A 17687-nucleotide genomic window follows, 5' to 3' on the forward strand; every position below is an offset into this window, starting at 1 on the left:
TTTGGGACTTGGCCATTTTTTAGGGCCCTTATATGGGTGACCCTTGGCCCCTTGGAGGAGCAGATGATTTTCCTTCCCTAAGGCTTGGTTGTAACACATTCTTTCAAACTCAATAGTGAGTTAGATGTTTCTCTTTTATCTCCTATCTTCCTTGCTTTCATCTTACTTTCTTATTTAGTTTTTACTTGGGATAACCTTGGTGAGGTTGACTTGCCTTAGGCAAGTGCTGCGTGGGCTACGAGACGTGAAAATACTCGTGACAGTTGGTATCAGAGCTCGGGGCTTTATAAGAAAGGAATCAATATAGCGGGAGGAACGAAGGACATACTCGATCGTCTTAAGGAATATATGACGAGGATCTAGGAAGCCGCTGGGTGGCTTGATGATGTAGTTGGCTTGTACTTGGAGGACATTTAACCTATATCCCTTTGCCAGAGGTATGAAGAATTCTTTGGCCGTGTCCTTGAGCTTAGCCACACCCTGGAACTTCTGACTTCGACGGCAGGCCCTCTTTAGTGAAGTCAGGTTTATGAAGGACACTGGCAGTGTCTATCCTAGCACGCTAGAGGCAGGCCCTCGCGTTAAGGTCTTCAAGCCATCACCCTTTCGACATTGCTTGAAGCACCAAGACCCTAGAAAATTTTCTAAGTGATGTTGACTAATATTTCAAGGTCGCAAAGGTCATGAAAGTTGAGTAGGGTCCCGTTGGTGGGAATTTACTTAACTAGGGATGCTAAACTTTGGTGGAGAACTCGGCTGGCTGACGACGCCCGCTCGGATCGCACAATTTCTCACTCTTGAGCAGAGCTAAACAAGTTACGTGAGCAGTTTCTCCTCGGCAATACGGCTTTGGGTCGCTCGACAAGCCTTGAAAAAGTTGAAGCACACCGGCATATTGCGAGGGTTATGTCAATGACCTCACGTCTTTGATGTTGGACATCCAAGACATGTTCGAGGAGGACAAGCTTTGCAACTTTCTTATAGGCTTGCAACAGTGGGCTCAGATTGAAGTGCGACGACTAAGGGTAAAGGATTTGGCTTTGGCCATTGTGATGGTGAGTCCTTGGTGGATTATTGGAATCCCGCTACGTAGTAGGGAAAGAAGGCCAAATCTCGGCCAAAGGAGAAGTTTGAGAGGAAACCAGGGAGAGTACCACCTCGGAGCCTCACGTTGGGGATATAAAAAGAGGATTGGCAGTCTGGTGGGCAAAGTAGTATGCCATTTGGGTGCTTTATCTGTGACGGGCTGCGCTCATCTCTAAAGGATGCAACAATTCGGACTCCCTATCAAGATTAATCCTTTGCAACTTCTGGGAACCATAAGGATAGTGAAAGGTAACTCCTAGCCCTCTCTATGTGCATATGACCATAAATGATAGGGAGATCTATGCCATGGTGGACATAGGCACCATCCACAATTTCATCAGTGAAGCTTCTGCGGCGAGGCTTGGACTCAGTGTATGTGCGCATTACATCCCAGTAAAGGCTATTGACTCTCAAGCGTAGGCCGTAGATGGGCGAGTCTCGGGACTTACCATGTGCATGGGAGGCTGAAGTGGCGAGGTTGACCTCTTGGCGGCCCCGCTTGATAGTTTTGAGTTTATGCTCTGTGTCCACTTTCTCACCACGACCATTAGCCCGCCTAAATAAGGTATCACTATTGCCATGGCCATGAGCAGGGCCATTCCGCGAAGATAAGGCACGTGACCTGTATGGTTGACCATGGTGCTCGGTCATAAGTGGGAGTGGCGTTCCGCACATCCAAGACCTTGGGCCGCGATCGAGGGCGTGTGGGCGTGGGCCACGCACCTTAAACGAGTGTCTATGGCGCGACCGGGCAAGGCAAGGCCGTGGGAGGCCAAAAATATTCTAAGGCATGGAGCTAGGCAGGCTGACCGAGGTAGCCAAGAATAACTTGACTTGGCCGAGCGGGCCAGGCAGCGGTAATCGAGGTGGCCGAGGAAACTTGCTTTGATCAGGAGTGACCAAGGCAAGCTTGGCGAGAGCAGGCTCGGCGGCCGACACCATGACCTAGTCATGCAGAGGCATGGCCTTTGTTAGTGCAGGTGGGATAGACGACCCTGCCTATGCACCGGGATGGCATTGTATGGCCTGATAAGTGTTAACATGGCACTGTGTGGCCCGGCATGGGCCACGCACCTTTAATCGAGTGACTGTGGCGTGGTTGGGCAGGGCAAGAAAAAAATGGAAGGCCAAAAATATTCAAAGGCATGGAGCTAGGTAGGCTGGCCGAGATAGCCGAGGAAAACTTGCCTTGGCCGAGTGGGCCAGGAAGCAGTGACCAAGGCGGCCGAGAAAACTTGCCTTGGCTAGGCGTGACCGAGGCAGACCAAGCGAGCGCGGGCAGGAGGCCGACACCTCGACCCAGTCATGCAGAGGCATGGCCCTTTGTCAAAGCAGCTGTGTCAGGCGACCTGCCCATGCACTAAGATGGCATTGTACGGCCCAGCAAGTGTTAACATGGCACTGTGCAGCCCTACATGCATAGGGATGGCATAGTACTATTCTATCATGCTACTGGCAAGGGCATAGGAGGGCCTTTGGGACTTGGTCATATTTCGGGGCCCTTATATGGGAGACCCTTGACCCCTTAGAGGAGAGGATGATTTTTCTGCCCTAAGGCTTGGTTGTAACACATTCTTTCAAACTCAATAGAGAGTTAGATTTTTCTCTTTTATCTCCGGTTTCCCTTGCCTTCATCTTATTTTCTTACTTAGTTTTTTTCCTTGGGATAACCTTGTTGAGGTTGACTTGTTTTGGGCAAGTGCCGCACGGGACACGGGACGCGTAAATACCCATGATAGTAGGGTTATAGTTGGGCTAGGTTCTTTGTCTCGAGATAGTCTGAGCCCAAACTGAGCCCATCTTTGACATTAGATCACTTGATTGGACTTTGACTTCAGGTCATCCCTATTCAATATCTCAAAATAGGCACCTTGCTTACAGTTGCAAGTCCTAACTAACTTGGTCCATTTATGGTCCTCTCTTGACAAAAACCTGCCTGAGAAACTTATTTTCAAACAATGTGGACTCATTCTTAACATTGTTGTGTTTCCCTTCGAGTTATTGCGGCTGCTTTAATTGGCTAAGCAAAAGGATTCAGGAAAAAAAAAATCCATTATTTATTTTAATAACCAATCGGTTTTTCTTTGGACAAAACATTGCAGTATCTTTCTGTATTATTGCTAACGAGTTAATTATTCCATCTTTAACTGGAACTCAATTTTGTTTCCTTATCTGATTGCACAATAGGCTTCAGTAACTTCTGTGCGCTCATTGATTGGAAAAGCCTTCCTGAGAGGGGATAGGTGAGGTGGGACCCTTTTGGAAACTTGGCTTTACGGTCTGAGGTTTCGTTAGGCCTGGCCGGCGAGAGAATTTGGGTCAAGTTGTTGTTCTTTACTGGTATCTTGCTTGTTGATTATGAGTTTCTGTTCTCTTCAGTAACTTCATCATGCATATAATTAAGCATCTTTCTTCCTATGCATGGGTTGATTTAATGGCTAGTACTGGATATAGGTAGACTGCAATCTCGCCTCATTTCTTGATAGTGATTTGAAATGAAGATTATCGATAAGTATTTTTCTTTGTTATGTGTTCTTGATATTGACTAGTTCTTTTACTTTGTGCATGTTACCTACAACTATCACAATTATTGTTCTCAATATATCTGTATGATTTACATTACAAAGTCATACCACTTCACCTTTGTGTTTACATTTTGTCTTGGCCAAGTCCTTAAGTTTTGTTGTCATAGTTACTTCTTAAGTTGGTTAGTTTGATCTCCTCAGTTATGTCACCTAGACAATTATCTACATTTTTCTGCTTCTTGCTGGAAATCAATGGCTGTAAGATTGGTAATCTTTACATGAAGCCCAAAGTGGGTTAATATTGATATCATTAATTCCTGTTTCTGAATTGCTGGTTAGGTTGATATTGCTATTCAATTTTGTGCAGAAAAATTACTATGGGGCCTTGATGGTTCTCAAGCAAATGGAAGAAGCTGATGTAAAACCAGATTCTGAGACTTTCAGTTACTTAATATCAAACTGTAAATGTGAGAATGATATCATCAAGGTTTGCTTGCTACTTCATTTTCTCTATATCTTGCTATTTAAAATGAGCAAAATGTTGTTGTTGTTCCCTCGCAACTATTGAATGTTGGACAAAGAGATGTTTGCTGTTTGTGTGACTGTATGACATAATTGTAAATCATTTCCATCATCTGCATAGATTGCTTCCCTGCATTATATCTATCCATTTAAGTTCAAAAGTGCAAATTAACATGACATCTATGTTGGCTAAATGCTGAATTTCAATGGTGATAAAAGCTTACCCTCGTACAACTTTTATATAGTTTGCCAAAAAATATGAAGGTACTTGTACCACCTTCTTGCCTGTGTTCACTGAAAATTCATGATCTTTCCTATTCCTTTATGAATTTGCACTGAGCTTTTTACTAAGAGGCATGCTACTTTATATTTCCCTTTTATGCCTGACATTAAGGAAGCATAAGAAATAATCAACAAGATTTTAGTGGCTCACAAAATAAATGTGGTAGTAGGCTAAATGTGAAGCCATAAAATAGTTCATGCTTGAAAAATTTTAGGCACTTAAGAAATCATTATTTCAAAAGAATGGCACACAACAGTTTGCTGTAGGAGAAGCAGCATATTCAAATGCTGGAAAACATTATGATTCAATCTAGAGGGTTCTTGTTCAGGTTTCTATAGCCATATCTTGCTTGATGAGATGCAATTGCGCTATATGTCACACTAGTGAGGCAGCAACATTAGCTAATAGTTGTGATTCTATCCATCAGACACAGTTTCATTGCTGAATTTTTGTTGACATATCATCATTCCAAGTGTGGAAATACAAGTAATAGGATGAAGTGGTTATCAGATATTGCAGTCAAATGGACTTTCTTTCTAAAATGGGGAATCCCTGTATTGGATATCTCTGTGTCTATGTTTATGTCAAACAAAAAATGCACAAAACACAATAAATCTTAATTTCAAAAATCTCAAATGTAACAAAGCATTTCCCACCACATTAATACACGAAAGAGATGAATTGGCATTCCAACCATGAAATAGTGATACAATAGATTGTCTGGGCCACTAGTACCCAAGATAGAGAGTGAGGAAGGGGCATTGTTCAATGGCTCACTAATGGTTGGCAGCAGGCTGCAAAGAGCTCTTCATTGGAGCAGGATGTCTAGAGGTTCAGGTTCCAAGAAGGCCACACTGGCTAAATACAATAAAAGTTGAGAGTTTTTATTTTTATTTTTATTTTTATTTTTGCTATGTAATAGCTCTATTTCAAAGGAATCTGGGACACGTTAAATAGGTTATCAAGATGTGACTAAAAAACCTGTCTAATCAACATAAAGTTTCTATATAATAGACTATTCCAGTGAGAAGTCAATCTTTCAGAACAGGTTTTTGTTAGTTTAAGTTATTTCATTCTTAGGAATATGAACTATTCTTTGTGCTCTGAAAACTTTGGAGGAAGCTGTTTGTCCAATTTCTCTTGATGATATTTTGCTTTTTAAATTGTTTGCAGTATCAGAAAGATTTGCAGAATTCTGGAGTTCTGCTCTCGAAACATATCTATATGGCTCTTATAAATGCATATGCTAATTTGGGGAAGTTTGATATGGCAAAGAAGGTAATTTTGTGCTAGTTGCCATACAGTTATTTATTTTCTGGATACATGTGGAAGGGATGGTTCAATTTGCCTGTATGTGTTATAATATGGACAGCTACATCTCATGAAAACTTCCTGCCATTTTCATACGCTTGAAATTATTTAAACTCTCCCTATGGTTGTGTGCAATGGTTATTAATTTTAACAGTGTTATTAGATCAAATAAGGAATCTGAGACAAACATCAACCATACAAGACATCATTTTGTTAATCTACTTCAAAAACTACTTCTGTTATTCAATAATAAGTATTTTCACATTTCTGTAGCTGTATAAGTTATAAGCAATTCACTTGTAATCAACTGCAGTTCTTCAAATGTCAAGAATGATGTTCAATATAAAGTTCATTTCTGTTAGAATATGCATTACTTGATAACATTATGCCTGAAATGAATTGGAAGTCCATGTCTGTGTACAAACGCTAAATGTTTCTTTATTAAATGGCCAATTATCTGGCTTTTTCTTTGTAATAGGAACTCAATCTTGGTTATAAATAGTTCCATGATGAATGTCACTTGATGTGGGATGGCTGAACCTCCATTCAAAATGATGACTTATATGCATATATATCCAAGAGTTAAATATTAAGTGTTCACATGGTTCACCACTCTTTGATTACAATTTCTAGTCTTTTTGTTCCCTCAGCGCACATCAAGAATGTGATCTCTTATGAATAATTTTCACAACCAACTTAAGTGTGCTAAAGGAAAATAAAAACAAGGAAATCAGTTGGTCTTATGTTTCTTTTGAACCCCTTTGGATTTGATAATTTAGGGCTTTTTTGAGATTTTCTCATGCCTTTTTCCAGTCTTTTATCACACGCTCTAAATCCTTGGTGTTTGCAGCTTATAAGATGCTTGACTTAGGGATTACAGTGCTTGCGAAATGAGCTGATAAGTTTTCCTGCATTACTGTTACAACTCTTGAAGCCTTGGCTTTTAAATTGACCTTTTTACCAATTAACAATCTAAACCCAATTTGAGTGATTGAATTTTAAACTTACCGTTAGGCCATGTTTATAAAATTGATGTAGGAAAGACTGTGGTTTCTGTGCTTTCAAGTACTGTTACCCGGGGAAATTTTATTTATTCATACCTGTACAACCATTTTCTTTTTACATACTTTATAATAGTTGGAGACACTTTTGGATCACATGTTCCCTATGTGATCCTACGTTAGTTTAGTTTATACTAACGCGAGGGTACTGGTTTAGCTTGTCTTCTTTTCATTCCACACTGCATAATTTTTTTCAATTGGATGTTCAAACTCAATCTTTTTCTTCTTCCTCTTCTTCTTTATCTTGTTGTTCTAATTATCTTATTTATTTATTTATTTTTAACTCCATAATATTTTTTTTTATCTTTTTCTTATCTTTGTAATCATTTTAATAGTGATTTTAAAAATTTTTCATGATTTAATAATTCTATTTTGTTTTATTTTAAATTTTAATTTGAGTTAATGTCTTGACAGTCTTGTCCTAAGACCTATTTTCTATACGTCACTTGTTTTAATAAAATGTTCTTCATCTGCAAAAGAACAATGTCATTCATGTGTCTACATATATAGATGCATGTAGATCTATAAAAGTATATATGTATTTACATACGCCAATGTGTCTGTGTATCTGTTTTTTCATCAAATACAATGATGCTCTCTGGTACTTGTATACTCAACATCGATATTCATGTCCTGATAACATTATTTTCAATTTTGATCTCAATGTACCTGAGGACAGTGATTAAATTCGACCCAAAAGGATTTTGATTGCATTCCAACATGCACAGAAAATCTAGTGTCTCATCTCCAAAATGACCTGGGACCACTGATGTCTATTTTTAACTGAATTGCAACATATGATGTAAATTTATTTGTGCATTAACAAAACATGATATATGCACTAAAAGTTTGCAAGAGCTGAACTAGTAAAAAAATTATTGCAAAGTGCTAAGACTGGCAAGCTATTTAACAAGTCTAGCATCATGTGCATTCACTGAAGGCAAAGACCACCCGTGAGTGCCAAGATATAATGTGCTACTTCATTCTTTGAAGTAAATTTTTTTTTCCTGACAGATCCACATTTCAATTCAGAAGGTGTGATATTGGTGATTTAATACCCTTGCATAGCGATAGTTATTTGTTTTCAGATTATTATGCTGTGTGATGTGAAAAGTAACAAAGTTCTACAAAGCTTGATAATGAAATTCTACAAAACTGTCAGCCTGCACCAGAATCTGTCATTTAAATACTATGCACAGCACTCCTATTCAATGGTTTTTTCCATATTTTAGGTGTTGTCATAGCAGTCATCTTTTCACTTATAAATTCACTTAGAAGGACAGCAATACTGTTGAATATCTATTTCTCTGTCATTTGAAAATTGTTTTACCATCTAATTAGGTGCCCCACTACTGACCTTTTGCACAGCTGATTTGCTGTCTGTGCCCATCTTCAAGTTATTATAGCTCCGTATATTTCATTGATGCTTGAAAAAGCTTACTGCATTTTCACTACAGGTTATTTTGGACAAGGATGTACCAGCCAGATATTTAAATGAACTCAAAAGTGTACTTGTATCAGCCCTCGCATCAAATGGGCAGATATTGGATGCACTTAAAGTATATGATGAGATCAAGCGTGTTGGAGGTAGCCTTGAGCCAAAGGCAGTTATAAGCCTGATTGTGAGTGTTACTTGAGTTTTTTTTTTGTTTTCAACCATACTAACTTAAGTGTTTGCTTAACATGGAGGGTGAGCTTAAAATTATGTGCATGATAAACCCAAAACTTTTTTTTCTCAGGAATACCTTCAACATGAAGGAGAGTTAGATAGATTACTTCAGCTCATTCAGGAATTGAAAGATTCAAAAAGTTGGTTTGATGGATGTAGCAGGGTTATTTTGTATTGCACTCGGTATAATTTGGGCAGGTATGCAAACACCTCCTCCTTTTTAATTGGTTTTAACGGCGTAGACACTGACATAATTTCTTTTCTTGTTCCATTATCAGTTCTGCGTTTAATTTACTCAAGTTGTTGATGGCTTAGACGCTGACATAATTTCCTTTCTTGTTCCATTATCAGTTCTGCGATTGATTTACTCAAGTCATTGATGAAAGCAGATGAATCGAGCACATATATTATTATTGATCAGGTAGATTTCTGTCTTCAATTTTCTCATGGATGGGGTTCTATCTTTATTTTTGGCATCATTCTTTTCTTGGACTGAAATTTTTAAGGAAGATATTAAAGTTAAAACCTAACGGAAGGTTCATTTGGTATTTTATTTAATTAAAGCCACCATTTTCCTTGAGGAGATGAACTATAAATTTCTCGGAAACTTGCTAATTCAAAGGAAAGATTTGAGATGTAAAAAAAATTGCAAATTTACTGGGCTAATGAAAATCAATTGGGGTTTTTGTTTTGCTTATATGCCCCTGCAAAAATGAAAAATTTGCTTACATACCCTTATACAACAAACAGTAACTGAGGAATTGTTTTTATTATTATTCATTAAATTCGGAGTGACAAAGGTTCTATATATAATACAGGGCTGCTATAAAGTCAAACCAGTAAAATAGGAAACTAAAAACAGTGCTTGGGAGCCCTTGTCTAAGTACATCTGTTAGGTGGTCTTTGGTTGGGATGAATGTACAAAGTTGACTGTTATTGAGCTTCTCCTTTATTAAGTGTTTGTCCACTTCAATGCTTTGTTCAATCATGTTGCACTGGATTGTGGGTGATGCTTATAGTTCAATTATTATCACCTTCCTATTCCATTCGTAGGTCATTTAGAATTATTTTAAGTCACAGTAACTTACATATCCCAAGTGCCATTGATCTGAATTTTGATTCTGCACTTGATTTTGCCACCACTGTTTCTTACTCCAAATCCCAAGAATACCCCCAGGAAGGTGCAATATCTTGATGTTGATTTCCTATTAACTGGTGAGCCAGTGTAATCAGCGTCAGTGTAAGCTTCTTGTGCCATACTTTGTCCTTTCTTGAAAAAAATCTCCCTACCAGGTGTGTAGGGTTCTATACACAGTTTTGAGGTGCATCTTCTTCAGACTGTGCATAAATTGACTAACAACACTCACTGCAAAAGCAATATATGGTCTTGTGTGGGCCAAGTAAATCATTCTTCCTACAAGTAGCAAGTTTTGTCCACTGCCTTGTCATCTGGAGCATCACAAAACCTGTGGTTGAACTTGATTGGTGTATCAATTGGTTTATATCCCTGCTTCTTGGGTTCCTTCAACAAGTCTAGCACATACTTTTGCTGTGATATGAACATTCTCTTCTTTGAGTTTGCCACTTCAATACCTAGGAAGTGTTTTAGCTTCCCGAGCTCTTTGATGTCAAATTCCTTTTCTGAGCTCCTCTTTAAACTCCATTTTCCTTCTTCATTATTGCCTGTGACTATGATGTCATCTACATACACTGGTAATGGTATCACCCCCTGTCTGCGAGTGCTTCACAAACAAAGTATGATCTCTTTCTCTGTTTATATCCCATGGTGATCATTCCTTTAGTAAATCTCCCAAACCAGGACTTGGGTGATTGTTTGAGTCCAGATAGGGCCTTAGCTTGCAAAACAATTGGAATCTTTAGTGAGTTTTTGAATTGACACAAGGTTGGTAAATAATTTGGGAACATGGAGGACATTTCTGAGTGTAAGAGACTGATATATATAGACATTTTTCTCTCCAGTCATGATGGTAATTGAGCCATTTGCGATGTTTATTTTTGATAACTAGGTCATGAAGTGTAAGAGAAATTTTTTTGAGGAACAGCCTAACAGGTCATGTGGTCGGTAGCACCCGAATCAAGAACCCACTGATTTAAAAGAATTTTATCTAAGACCTTAGCAAGATAAGGGGAATAAGTTTTACCTGAAAATGCAAGAGAGCATGTACCTGCGGAGGTGGTTGATCCTGAGATCCCAACAAATTCTTCAGCTTCTCAATTTCTTCTTGATTAAATGCTGGAAATGAATTCTGTGATCTTCCTGCACCACCCGAATGGGTACTATCAACAGGTGCCTGTCCGTGCTCATTTGTACTCCTTGCAGCAAAATTTTTGTTCATATTCGGTGGCCTTCCATTCAGTTTCCAATGATTTTCCTTGGTGCGATGATGTTTCTTGCAGTACGTACGCCATAAGGAATCCTTGTTGTATTGGCTAGGTGGGGCGGCTTGTCTAGTGTCTTTTTGCATTGTTTTGAGCCAAAACTCCTTGTGCTATTAGTCTTTGACACCAAAGCTGAACTCTTCACAGTGTGCGCTGTAATCATAATCCCTCTTCTTCCTTCTTTAGCAAGGACAAGAGCTATTGTCTTATTCAATGGTGGCCTATCATCCTTTCTAAGTATTTGTACCCGTACAGCATCAAATTCCACATTCAACCTCATAAAATAATCATAAAATTGTCCTTTTTCAACAAATCTTTTAAGAATGGTTGCATCAGCACTGCATTTTATTTGAATGCTTTTGTAATGGTCCATCTCTTGCCAAAGACCTTTCAAAAGATTATAGTATTCCTTGATTGATCGATTTCCATGCTTGGTGGTTGAGATCTTAATTTTGATTTCATAAATTTAGGCAGCATCATTTCACTTTTGAGTAGGTTTTCTTCATGGCATCCCATATCTCCTTCGCTGTACTCAAACAGGGATACTGAGTTCAATATTTTTTATGAATACCTCTGTTATCTCTATTTAAATGAGTCAGTCTTCTAGTGGTTAGAGTAGGCAGCTTGGGCCGGGAGTTGAACCCAGGATAAACGGCGGGCATGAATGGAGTTTCGAGTTCCTTCTTTTGAACCTAATGCTTCCATTTAACAGGAAAGAGAAGAGAAGATCCCATCTACCTAATGTGATAGTTTCCCATCATAGGGCTTTCTATCTATAGATTGAGCCATTACCAACCAAGGATCCCATTTATTTTGTTGCTGATATCTGGCAGCATCGAGTTCCATAGCCTGGACATCACATGTTTATGCTAAGCATCAAACTTAGGGTCTCCCTACTTAGGCCCATTACCAAGCAAATGACTCAGCTTGCCTCTTCCCTTCAAAAACATGTGAACCAATTAAGACCACTTCAAATAATTCTTTCCATTTAAACTGAAAGCAGCCTGAATTTTCTGCAAACCCCCCATAGAGGAGTTAATGTTGCTCTCGGTTGAGGAAGTGACACAAGCGTTTGCTGCATTGTTAGTTGCAGATGAATCCATCATGATTTTAAAGCATGATTTTGAGGGTGATTATGAGAGGGGACAGATAATCGATCCAGGAAAACAAGACTACAAATGAGCAGCAATCAAAACTGAAAAAGGAGTGCATGAATCACAACAAAAAGGCTGAGAAAAATAAGGCTTTGATACTATGTCACAAATGGTAACTGAGGAATTGTTTTTAGTATTCATTAAAAATCAGAGTTACAAAGGTTCTATATATAATACAAGGCTGCCATAAAGTCAAACCAGTAAAATAGGAAACCACCCTATCAATCAGGATACAGTCCAAATTATATCAATTCCGAAAATATGTACAGCTCAACTAATCCCTAGAAATCAAGAATTATATTTTACAGTGTTACTGTGTCTATCCGCACCTTATGATGACAAATTATTAATATTTGCTTATATATCCTCTGACCAAAGGTGAAGTAACAAACTTTATTAAAAAATATATTTTTCACTCTCTTCTCTTCATTTATTTTGGTAAACAAAAAAATTGGGAAAAAACAATAATTAATTCATGTTTTTATAAAATTTGTATTTTGGTTTTCAACCATAAGGGTATATAAGCAAATAAAAACAATTTTTGAGGGTATATAAACAAATTTTATGAGGGTATATTAGCCATTATCCACTTCTAGAGGGATATGTAAGCAATTTTCTCAATCAATTAAGGTTTGGAAATCTTTGGGGTCAAATTAGTATCATTCTAGCAAGCCAAGCTTGGCTTTGATATGAAATCGAGCATAGAAATGGCATGAAATTATTGGCCAGAGCCTTTTCCTTAAATTGAATAGAAGATGTTTTTGGTTTTCTGTATAGTTTAAAGCTGTTGACAGAAATTAGAGTAAAATATTGAAACCATAATATACTCGTGCTTTAGTATGTATATGCTTGACCACACTGAGGCTTGAGCTCAATGAAACCAGCTGTTATGTTTGTTTTACATGCCTGGCTTTCTTATCAAGTGTTGTCAGCCCATTGATTGCTGCAGCAATAAGTATTAATTGGGGTTTTGCTTGGGGAGGGGTGTGTGTTTATTTTGATTGCCAGTGCATCCTCATAGGAGCTTACTATAATGTAATTATTGCAAATTTGCAATTCGTATCTACTCCCTCCCCAACCATGTTTTTATTATGTGGATGTTTTATTAATCATTATTTATTGAGGTTTCGAATCAAGCAACGTAGGTTTCAGACATTATTTTCAAAAAGATTTGAAGAGTAAAAGTGATTTTCTTTCATGTTTTTGAAATTGGAACATAGACATCTCAAAAAGAAGTCCATGATCAACCAACAATATTGAGGATCAATAAAAGATAGATTTTGTTGCTGTTATAAATTTGTGCGTCCTCACATATCTTTATTCCGTATCTAATTGGTTATTTCGAATTAGGCAGTAAATTCCCAAATTTTCTTTTTAACTTGCCAGCCTTTTTTATATTCTGTGGACATTTCGTTAAATCATTCTTTAACAAGGTTTGAAGTCAAGTTATATAGGATCTGATGAGAAGTTTTATCTGTGCTCTATCGTCACCTCTTCTTTTATTATTATTATTATTATTATTATTATTATTATTATTATTATTATTTAATCTATTTATCTTTAGTATATTATTCATGACCAATTATAAAAATATAATTGGTAGAACTAAGTTAAAGTGGCAAGATTATTTATTTAGTTATTCTACTGCTTATTTAGATTTAGTTTGAGGTTTTATTGTTTCATATACTTCTGCTTAGGCAAGCTTATTTTGTGTATTTCACCCATTATATTCATATTTCCTCATAGCTTATCAATCATGACATCAATTTTTTGACAGTGTTGCTTATATGTGAATCTAGAGTGTACTTTACCTTGTACTTTCTTCTTGTATTATATGAAAAAACCTGCATGATCATGTACTCTTGTGTGTGAAACATAATTGACGAAATTAATCCTTTTCCCTTGTTCCTATGGTGGGCAAGATTTTTAGCCAAATTTGGGAGATGGAGCCTACAAATATTGGTATTGGACTGGAGTTACTCCAAGCTATGAAAGAAGAGTTGCATCTTCATCCCTCCCGAACTTGTCTTGATTTTCTTCTCAGTTCTTGTGTAAAAGCGAAGAATCCACAATGTGTTCGAATGGTTTGGTCAGAATATGAGAAAGCTGGCCTTCCCTACAATATTTTGACTTACCTGAGGTTTGTAATTGTTTGACTATTCATCCTTAGCATCTGTTTATATCATTTATTGTGTAGAATTGAGTTAAGGTTAAGTGTTGATTGGCCATGACTTTTATTGTTTGAACTGTTCTATTCATATGATTTGCTGTTATTGTTTTTTCCACAACAAAACCAATTTTCGTTACTCTGCTGCATGTGGAACTTCAAAATTTTCTCTTGGTCTCAATCAAATTTCATGGTGGCATTTGCATACAGTTGTATGTCTATGTTCATTGTTCTGACAACGAACGTTGTCTATATTTATTCTTCCAACAAAAAGATCTTTGAGGTGTGAAAAAAAGGCCAAAATAATTAGCATGTACAATGTTGATCTCATGATAATTAGTAGAGTTTAGCCATTGTTCTTGTTTGCAATGCATTTTATACTTCTCATTTGAACCACAATATTCTTTGGGTATCCCTTCTATTCTGTTGAATAATAACCTTACTCTCCTATCCATCTTAAGTTTGGCAGTTCTTTCTCTTTAGAAGTATAACCAAATAATGCGATGGCCTTGTATAGGCTTTTGATTCAACACAATGCCACCAAGTCTTAGGTCATCATAACTTGTGAATATATATGAGTATTTTATAATTTATATTGCTGCTTTATATGCCTTTAAAGGGATTCAAAATATCATTCAAGTCTAATCTGTTAATAGCACAAGCGAAACATGAAAATTGATATGAGCATCTATGATTCTATTATCAAGGAGTCTAACAACAAAAGTTGAATGTCTAGTATAGCGATTCAATCTTCACAGAAATCCTTGCAGACAATAAATAATGGCCTGTTGTGATTCTAACTGTTGAACTGGATGAAATTAAAACTAATTGGTAAGGTGGTTCTATTATTAGTTCCATAATTCTTTGTTTTTTATGGTTGATGATCAATTTATAATTCATGGTGTTACTTTTTGGGGCATTGTTATTGTTGACTTGTAGAAGGTTGAACTTTCATAGTTATTAGCTAATTCTTTTGAGGTCACCTTTCAAGCTCATCATTTAGAGGTGGTACATTAAGTACTTGAAAAGAACAATATCTGCCCTCATGCACAATTCTTCTATATGTTTTAGACTCCTTCACAGACTGTATTGTTTTTTATGAAATTTGGAACATTTTGCAGGATGTATCAAGTTCTTTTGGCCTCAGGAGAGTATGAAGCTGCTGCTAAAATGCTGAAAAAAATACCACAAGATGATCCCCATATTCGATATGTGGTCAAATCATGTAGAACATCCTTCAGTAAGCCCTTTTTGACCTTTTATGAAGAGTCAAACTAGAGATATAAATAATGATGCCTTTACATAATATAACCTCTAGTCATAAGAACCCAGGCCCGAAAATGTTTAATCTTATGTTCAGTTCAAAAGATTTAATTCCTATCTAAGCGATCAGAACTTCAGATCGTGGAACTCCTGTATCACATAATTGTGGTTGGTTTTTGTAACTGTTGCTACCATCCACAGTTCAGGCTGAGTGTTTGTTGTATGGAAATGTGAACATCATATCTTTGAGACATTTCTAATGTTATTTTATTTTATTTTTATTCTGAAAATATTGTACCTTTTTTTTCGATAAATTTCATACTTACTCTTTGACATGTTAATGTTGACAGGCTAATTGTTCAAGCCTTTAGATTTGAAGGCTTACATTGCACCAAAATTGAGTGGAGGATTGCACAAAAGGTTCTCACAGTATGACAGGAACAAACTTATCATGAAGATTTTAGAATGCTCTTCCTCAAATCAATTTTGATGGTTTGAAAAGCTTTGACCTTGTCAATGAGTCATTCTGCAGAAAGAAGAAATCGCTCTTTGTGTTATTTAGGTTTCTTTAACTGCTATTTGTGGGTCATTCAATGCAGTGTTGTTCATATTTTGTGATCCGGGAAAAATGGGAGTAAACTTTATTTGTTCTGCAAAATTAATTTCATTTGAAAGATTTGAAAGTAAAAACTAAGTAATGTGTTTATCAGTAATGTGCAATGCAAGATTGCTTCAAATTATGTACTCATTTACTGTAGTTCAAAATGCAACATTTAAAAAAAGGATTTTGGTTTTTTTGGCCTGTTTTCACAAGGCCCTGTGAGAATGGATGTTTATTATATTGTATCCAAAATTATACTTTATTTATATAGATCATACTACTTTGATAATTAGAAGATCAATGAAAAATATTCCTAAAAGACCAAACTATTTGACTCCATCCATCTTTGGGTAGTTGTAAGAAAGCAGTTTATGAAGCTCTTAAGTTCACTTTTGAACAGTTTGTTGAGAGAATTACACCAGTTTCAACTTTCAAGTGGTACACTCACCCAAAAAAAAAAAACAAACATTGGAAAGAAACATCACTAAACCTGCACACCTTGTTTGACTGGGTCTAGTTGCTATTCATCCAAGCTAAACAAAGGTAATAAGAACAACACAATTATTTTACAAAAAAAAAATAATTTTTTAAATAAATTTATATTATAATTAATTTTAAAAGTTATTAATATTAATAACAAATTAATTAAATTTTAAAAAAGTATTTATTATTAGTCAATTCAAATCTAGGTTAATTTAAATTAAAAAAATTCTCTCAATGTAATATTTTTCAATATTCCTTTAACCCTACATTGTTGTCCTATAAACAAACACCCGTAAAGTAAATTATTAAAAAAAAAAGTGGAGTAAGTTAATATATATACTAGTAGGGTGGCCCACGCTAACACTGTGGGTATCTTTAAATATATATGAAGTAAGTTCTAAAAAGTATTGGAGAAAAAAATTTAAACATTGTAATAATTGACAAAATATTACATAAAAATTATCAAACAAAAAAATATCTTGAATTCCTATTCATACATAGCTTTCAATATTCTTCTTCTCTGCATTTAAATAGTACAAATCAAAAACTAACAAACTCAAATTTTATATCAAAAATTCAAGCAAACATATTAAATTTTTTAAAAAAGGGAAATTAGTGCTTCAACTTTTTTTCTTCAAAACGTAATATCTGTCAAGAAAAACAAAACACCAATAGCATATATTCAATCTAAATTCAATTTGGGGAAAAAGATTGAGTTCTTTTTTAGTCTCATGCATTTCATTAAAAAATTTTAAATAAAAAATCAAGGGAAATTAATGAAAGAAAATATCACTATCTCTAATTCTCCCTAATATTTTTTCTATTGTTACATTTATACCTTCTTAAAATAAATTTTCTACTCCTACTTTTATCTTATCACTTGAGCTATTTTTCACATTAGTAAATAAAAAAATAGTTATCTTTAGATGCACTATCTAAACATACCCGCTTTTCTCTATTGTTAAAGTTGTTGCATGTGAATTCTTTGATTTTGCATATATGTAGAAAGTTTTCAAAAGATGTAAAGATTTTTTTAAAAAAAATAAATAAATTGTTTAATCATGGGTTTAGTTTATATTAAAAGATTTAAATAGGTTTTGACTTTTAAAACCTATATTAACGACACCTTAAATGTATAATGTATTGCCATTGAAATCAATTT

At 36.0% G+C, this 17687-nt stretch overlaps 1 protein-coding gene across 1 annotated transcript in view; it reads left to right on the forward strand.

Moving 5' to 3' along the window:
• Window positions 1–16181, forward strand: part of LOC120268885 (pentatricopeptide repeat-containing protein At4g04790, mitochondrial-like) — a 34561-nt gene extending 18380 nt beyond the window's left edge. Inside the window, exons 10-17 of the mRNA XM_039276145.1 lie at window positions 3979–4098; window positions 5590–5694; window positions 8246–8410; window positions 8528–8655; window positions 8809–8878; window positions 13934–14151; window positions 15300–15418; window positions 15792–16181. Of these exons, the coding sequence (XP_039132079.1) occupies window positions 3979–4098; window positions 5590–5694; window positions 8246–8410; window positions 8528–8655; window positions 8809–8878; window positions 13934–14151; window positions 15300–15418; window positions 15792–15796 (930 nt within the window). The 3' untranslated portion in view covers window positions 15797–16181. The remainder of the gene's footprint in view (window positions 1–3978; window positions 4099–5589; window positions 5695–8245; window positions 8411–8527; window positions 8656–8808; window positions 8879–13933; window positions 14152–15299; window positions 15419–15791) is intronic.
• Window positions 16182–17687: the final 1506 nt, after the last annotated feature.

The sequence above is a fragment of the Dioscorea cayenensis genome, chromosome 9, assembly GCF_009730915.1.
Source record: "Dioscorea cayenensis subsp. rotundata cultivar TDr96_F1 chromosome 9, TDr96_F1_v2_PseudoChromosome.rev07_lg8_w22 25.fasta, whole genome shotgun sequence".
NCBI classification, from domain to species: Eukaryota; Viridiplantae; Streptophyta; class Magnoliopsida; order Dioscoreales; family Dioscoreaceae; genus Dioscorea; species Dioscorea cayenensis.